Raw genomic sequence first — 6,629 nt, 5'->3', positions numbered from 1 at the left:
TCCTGGAACTCGCTCTGTAGACCAGGCTGGCCTCAAACTCAGAGACCCACCTGCCTCTGCCCACCCACCAGTGCTGGGATTAAAGGTGTGTGCCACCACCCAGCTGTCTGGAGAGTTCTTTTTGGAGACCTTAGCACAGGAGAAGCAGGATGCTTCACTGCATCTCATAAAAGAATTTCAGAGGCAAGCAGTATGAAGCAGAGTTGGAGGTTTGTTTTCATTTTTTTAAAGATTTATTTACTATTATTAATCATGTATCTATATTGTGTCTTGTGTGGGTGAGGTGCATGCATGTGCAAGTGTCCACAGGGGCCAGAGGCATTAGTCAAGTCCTTCTGGAGCTGGAGTTATAGGCAGTTGTAAATTCCCCATTGTGGGTGACGAGAACTGAACTCCGGTCCTCTGCAACAGCAGCTTATGCTCTTAACAATTACGCCATCTCTCCGGCCCTAGGATTGGAGTTTGTTAAGAAGAGAATTTTTTAAGCATAAACTTAAATATGAGTATGAACAGAGACACTTAGGAAATGGACAGTACACACTCAGGTGTAGCCTGGGCTTCCTAAGAGAGTCACCATTAAGTTAGAGTTAAGTTGTTACAACAGCCACACATAATTTTGGCGGCCTCTGAAGTTACATCCCAAAGGGCTGCTAAGAGTTTTATTTTCTCTTTTTCAGTAAATGAGATCACAGAGAGGCTCTTGGGGTACACTGGGTAGGATTACAGCTGGTACGGTAATGCCCGAGATCGTGAGGATCCGACAAGGAAGTTAAGATACATTTTCACTGTAATGAAGTTTATAGTCTTATTTCTAAGAGTCTCAGAAAAATTCCACATTCACATCTGGAAAGGGAATTAGGCCATACCTAAACGTCAAATATTATTGAACATAGTTCATTGCTATCTAATAAGTATATAAGCACCATAATCCATTGCTATGGTAACATTCTTATTTAAAATATCTCTGTATACAAGGAGTGTTGTCTCTATAGGCAACTTTTTTGTTGCTATTTATGCTGGAATTCTTGACTCTCAGCTTCTGCATGCTTCACATGTTCTGGGTGGAGCTTGCAAAAACCAGAAAGATCCCAAATGATCATGTTTTTCCATACTCACTTCCAGGCCAGCTCCTACCCTAATTCCACCACTTACTAGCTGTGGTCACCAGCAGGTCTCAATCTTCAAGAAGACTTCTGAGTAAAAAGTCCCACATCCCTTTCTTTTCCCTGGCTTTCTAGCCCACCATAACCTTTGCACCCACTTCCTGTTGCATTCTTGGTCTTCTACTTCCTGTTGCAATTTCAGTCTTGTTCCCTCTTTTAGAACTAGCATGTTGAGTATTATATAGGCAGGAACAGCATTCTCAGTTCTACCCTGGGACTTCCTGATCCTCCTAGCATATAAATACCAGGGCAGGCCAGTGCATCAGGGAGCAGTGAGCAGAAATCCTCAGAACAGCTGGGCCTGCCTTCCAGGAGGATGAGGAACTCGGCGACTGCCATTTCATTCTTTATACTTGTGGCTGTCATTGGATCCCAGGCTGGGATCATACATGGTGAGTCCATTGAGCCTTCTCACCCATTGGGCAAGTCTGTGGGAACTTCAGAACTGGAGAGGGGACAGAGAAGGAGACCACTGCCCTGGAAATACACTCCATCCTTGATGTGGTGATGGGATTTACTTAGAAACAGCATCAGGTTACAGACCTGCCTCTGTCTGCAGCCTTTAGACCCTGGAGGAAACTAGGCACAGAAGTTGGGTCTCATTTGGGGAAGCAATTATGTTTGATACATTTCGTTAGCTGACTGTGCTAACTCCAAAGAACTGGAGTAAAATTCTAAGTCTGAGGAAAGCAGACTTACAAAATAAAGTATCAGATACCACCTCCAATAACTCTATCATTTTGGAGAAGTGGGATGGGCAGGTAATCAACTCTACCCCAAATCGTTTAACCATGCTATTCTTTTATTTGACAAATGCATATCCAGCATTTCTTGTGTGTTGGACAGCTACCGTTCTGTTTGTCTTACGGCTGTTAGCACCTTGATTCCTCCTAACAAGCCTGTGGGATTAAACAATGGAAATTTGCCTTTTTCATAGGAGAAAACAGCAGACCATTGGTGATTTTATATATTTTCCTCTATTACTGTGACTGCTGTCATTTTATAAATGAGAAAACTGAATCATAGAAGTCATAGCCTTAAGATGAAGGCTGGTAGGTGGTGGAACTGGAGTAGGAGCTATCCTAGAATGGGTTATAAAAAGACGTGGTCAGTCATTTAGGATCTTTCCTGGGTTTTGCAAGCTCTACCTTTTCGGCTAGGATAACATAACTTCAAGTTAGCAAAGAGAGGAGTGAAGGAGGGAGAAAGGAAAGAAGGAGAGAAGGAGGGAGAAGACGGGAATGAGGGGGGCGGAAAGGAGGGAGAAGAAGGCAGAAAGGAAGGAAGGGCTGATTGAGGTGCATCTGCCTAATAAGGCAGGTTTAGAATACTCAATCTGGAATCTCTGGGGCTACACGAGCTTTGCAATGCAGAAGTAGAGTTTTAATAAGTTAATATAACACAACCATTTTACTTCTGGGTATTGACCAAAAAATTTGGAAAAATTTCCGAGTAGATACATGGAAAAATTTTGATACACTCATGTTCATAGTGGAATTATTTGCACCACACAGAAAGAAGAGCCATTCTATATACCCATCAGCAGATGAGTGGATAAGTAAAGAGTGAGTGGCATGCTTCTGCAGGGGAATATTACTCAGTGTTGAGAGGGAAGGGCATTCTGGTGTGTGCAACAAAATGGATGGACACTGAGAAATTGGTATGGTGAGTGGAATATGCCAGTCAGGAAGGGCAGGTGCCCTTAAAGAAGTTGATTCGTAAAGACAAAAGAGGTGCGGTGGTGCCCGCCTGTAATTCCAGCTGCTGGGAAGCTGAGGTGGGAGGGTTGAGTTAGAGGTCAGTCTGAGCGACACAGCAACACCTGGTCTTTAAAAAAGAAATCGCACAGAGTGAGTAAAGTCATGCTTGCTAAGCTGAGAGGGGGGGAGATGGGAGATGATATTTAATGGGTTCTGAATTTCAGTTTTGTAGGTTGGAGAAGTTACGAGTGGGTGGGGTGGTAGTTACACACTGGTTTGAGTTACTTGATACCACTAAACTGGACACTTAAAAATTATTTAAATGGTTGAAGAGAAACAGAGGAGGAGTGGGTTGTGGGGGAGAGGGTAGATGGGGAAGGTGTGGGGGAGAGGAGGGAGGGGAAACTTCAGTTGGGATATAAAAACAAGAAAATGCATAAACAAAAATATTTTAAAATTAAAAATATATATTTACATGGGGCTGGGATGATGGTTCAGTAGTAAAGAAAGCTTGGTGACCTGAGTTAGACCCCAGAATCTACATAAAGGTGGAAGAAGAGAACTAATCCACGAAATTAAGTTGTCTTCTGACCTCTACATGCACACCCACATATCTCTCTCTCTCTCTCTCTCTCTCTCTCTCTCTCTCTCTCTCTCTCTCTCTCTCTCTCTCTCTCTCACACACACACACACACACACACACACACACACACACACACACACACACACCTGGCTGTTTCTTATCCTAGATCTGATCTAGGAAGCATACTGTAATCAAACAAAGTAACCTTCCTCTAACATATGTGTATCTTTGTACTAATGGAACAAAGTAAAAAAAAAAAAAAAAACTTCCCTGCACTGTAAAGGACATCATACCACCAAATGGGTTGCTAGAAAATTGGTTTCTAGAGTCCCATAGATTCCAGATGTGTAGACACATGTGACCTATCACACAATGCACTTTCAGTTAACTTACCTGTGTTAGATTTGCAGCTGGTTTTTAGGATTTCAGAATCTGTAGAATGTTTTTATTTCTCAAATATTTTTGAAGAATCATAGGGCAGGGGAAAATCTCATAGCAAAAAGACACACTAGTCTGGGGCAGACCTTCAGCCCAGATAGGTTAGCAGAGATCCAGCAACAGAGCCTGCCTGCCATCAGATGGGAGAAGGGAGTAGGGCATGTTGGTGCACACAGTACTCTTAGCACTCAAAAGGCCGAGTCTGTATAATTGAGGGTTCAAAGCCACCCTGAGCAGAATGGCAAGATCATTCCTCATTCACCAAAACCTGAGGATGGGATATGTTGTGAATGGAGGGGCTAATATAACGCTACCAACCACGAATTTCTTTCCCCCACCTTGTCTGTTTCTTCCAGAAACAATACTAGGAGAGAGGAGTGAAATTGGTCGCTTTGAACCTCCAGTATTTCATCAAGGTAAATGGCCAGATATGACCTATTTTAAAGGACTGGGTGGATAGTGTACTATAGCTTCACCTTCCCTACTGACAGAACAGGATGGAAGGGCCCTGAGGATGGCAAGCATCTCTGGAAAGAGCCGCATAGCCATGGGGACTCACTCCAGTGACGCCCTCTCTCCATATGACCTGGGTGCCCTGAGTCCAGCTGCTTAGAGCAGAAGCATGTCCTGAGTCCTGGGCCTTCTCACCCTCCACGAGACCTCCACAGGACTCTCGAGAGCAACAACTTGGCTCCTGAGTGGCCCTTTGTCTTCCTACAGGCGTTCATGGCTCTTCAGACTGCTGCTTCTCCTATGTCTCACGGATCCTGTGTTCAAGATTTGTGTCCTATTTTCCAACCAGTGGTGGATGCATCGAGCCAGGCATCATGTAAGTGTCAAACACACTCATTGTGTGCGAGGGAGAGGGGGAGCCTCCGGGATCCTAGATGACCTAGTGGATAGGCTTCCAGAAAAGACCTGTCCTTGGATCTCACCAGGTAAGCAGAGGGATACTTCAGGGTGCAGAGAAGGAGACTGCCTGAGTCACTCCATCAGGGAATCTCACAGGCCTAGAGAAGACCCTAGAGAGGAGGTGGTCTGAGTCATCTCCTGGAAAGAACAGATTGTTGAGTGGAGTCTTGGAGGGTCCAGAGGATGGGGTCCCCTTCCCTATTTACTAGAGACCTCTGTTTGTAATCTCTCTTCCCCTTTTTCTCCAGCTTTGTCGGCAGGAAGAGGAACCAGGTCTGTGCCAACCCCAGTGATCCAAGAGTTCAGGAGTGCATAAAACGCCTGAGGCTAACCATAAGACCTGGGGACCAAGCCATTGCTTGAGAAGGAGGGCATGTATTGCCAGCCACTTTCTTCTGCCTTCCCCAGTGACCACCTAGGAGGCTCTAAGCATTAATTTTTATAGATATTTAAAGGATGTATCCTGCTGTTCTGGTTAAAATGGCTCATGTAGTCAACAGTATTTATAGTGACTCAGCTTGACATGGCTACAGCCATCTTGAGTTGTAACCATCATGATTGTCTTTGAGTAACTATTGAGTTTTTCCTGCATAGTTTCTCAGCAGATTATAAATGGATAAACTACTAGAGCACTCTTTGGGGGCTTTGGAATGTGTCTGGTTCTAATACTAACTTAAGCCAGGTACATCGAGCCAAGATGAAGTCAATTTTGCCCTAGCCCATACATATGGCCAACTTTGTGGGGACCCAGCTGTTCTTCCTACCACCCTAGAGCAGTAAGCACCACCAAAAAATAAAGTGCATCTGTGTAGTCATAGGTCTGTCAGTCTTTTTCTTCAGATTCACAGAACCACCGAGCTGTCTGAAATTGGACTATTGGGGAGAAATTATCGCACTCACTCACCTTGAATTTCCAGGGCAAGTCATATAACTTTGAATATTTTCTTCAAAACCAAAGATATCATGGTATAATTTTTAAATTCTAAGAACACAACTTATTCCAATATAGACTTCATATCAAAGAGGTATTTTACCCACTATGGAGGGAACCATTAAATTGGCTAAAATGTCTTTGGGTTTTGTCTCTGTTTGGTGGGGTTAAGGAATGATAGGGGCCTCTGAGAGACTGAGGAACAAAGGCAACATCAGCCATGAACTCAAGCCTTCCCTTTACCTGCCCTGATATTCTTTGTATTGCTACAATATTATGCTCTTATGAAATACACATTTGGGGGTAAAAATGGCTGACTAGAGGCTACCTCTGAATAAGCAAGTCAAGTGGAAGATCAAAATAAGAAAAAAAATACACTTTATTCCAGAAAGAAAGCTAAGAGAAGCTTCAGAACCCTGGAAGGGAGTGAAAGGAACCCGGGGGGGGGGGGGCAGAAAATAACCCCTCCCCCATGCAGGGAAGTAACTGATGAATGCAGCCTACCCCACGTTGTTTCCCAGGAGGCAGAGGGGACAGCTTCCAGTCACAGGGCAAGCCTGCACGTCCCATGAGGCTCAAATCCAGTCATAGGTTTTGCTGCGGCAGTAATTCCTCATTTGGATGGGTCAGTGGTGGAGAGAAATGCCTTTTGTTCACACAACAGTCAGGCACCATCCCGAGATAAAATCCATTATTCAAAACTGAGTTATGAGTTATTCAAAACTGGTAGATGTTCCTGAGGCCAGGGAATCTCTACCAGTTGGGGAGCCATAACTTGGCTTGCCACAATCTCTAGGTGAGGGAAGTTGATGAGCTGTGGAGAGCTGGAGGGCTGGACACTGATGAGCTGAAGGTTCAAGTCACAGGAGGTTAGCTCAGGCTCAGACGTGCGTAAGAGAGCT

At 44.4% G+C, this 6,629-nt stretch overlaps 1 protein-coding gene across 1 annotated transcript; it reads left to right on the top strand.

Moving 5' to 3' along the window:
- The first annotated feature begins 1,377 nt into the window (after positions 1 to 1,377).
- Positions 1,378 to 5,613, top strand: LOC114707745 (C-C motif chemokine 6-like). Its single transcript, XM_028890578.2, has 4 exons — positions 1,378 to 1,555; positions 4,241 to 4,300; positions 4,605 to 4,713; positions 5,045 to 5,613. The coding sequence occupies exons 1-4, from the start codon at positions 1,480 to 1,482 to the stop codon at positions 5,157 to 5,159; spliced, it is 360 nt and encodes a 119-aa protein (XP_028746411.1). The 5' UTR covers positions 1,378 to 1,479; the 3' UTR covers positions 5,160 to 5,613.
- Positions 5,614 to 6,629: the final 1,016 nt, after the last annotated feature.

This window comes from Peromyscus leucopus, chromosome 8b, assembly GCF_004664715.2.
Source record: "Peromyscus leucopus breed LL Stock chromosome 8b, UCI_PerLeu_2.1, whole genome shotgun sequence".
NCBI classification, from domain to species: domain Eukaryota; kingdom Metazoa; phylum Chordata; class Mammalia; order Rodentia; family Cricetidae; genus Peromyscus; species Peromyscus leucopus.
Note: the sequence above shows the minus strand (reverse complement) of the source record. Positions and strands in the feature narration are given on the sequence as shown.

Bases quoted from the DNA above. Each gene is read 5' to 3' on its own strand.
- LOC114707745 (XM_028890578.2), top strand. From the start codon at position 1,480: ATGAGGAACTCGGCGACTGCCATTTCATTCTTTATACTTGTGGCTGTC. The intron at 1,556-4,240 runs GTGAGTCCATTG...TGTTTCTTCCAG, and splicing joins CCAGGCTGGGATCATACATG to AAACAATACTAGGAGAGAGG. The intron at 4,714-5,044 runs GTAAGTGTCAAA...CTTTTTCTCCAG, and splicing joins TGCATCGAGCCAGGCATCAT to CTTTGTCGGCAGGAAGAGGA.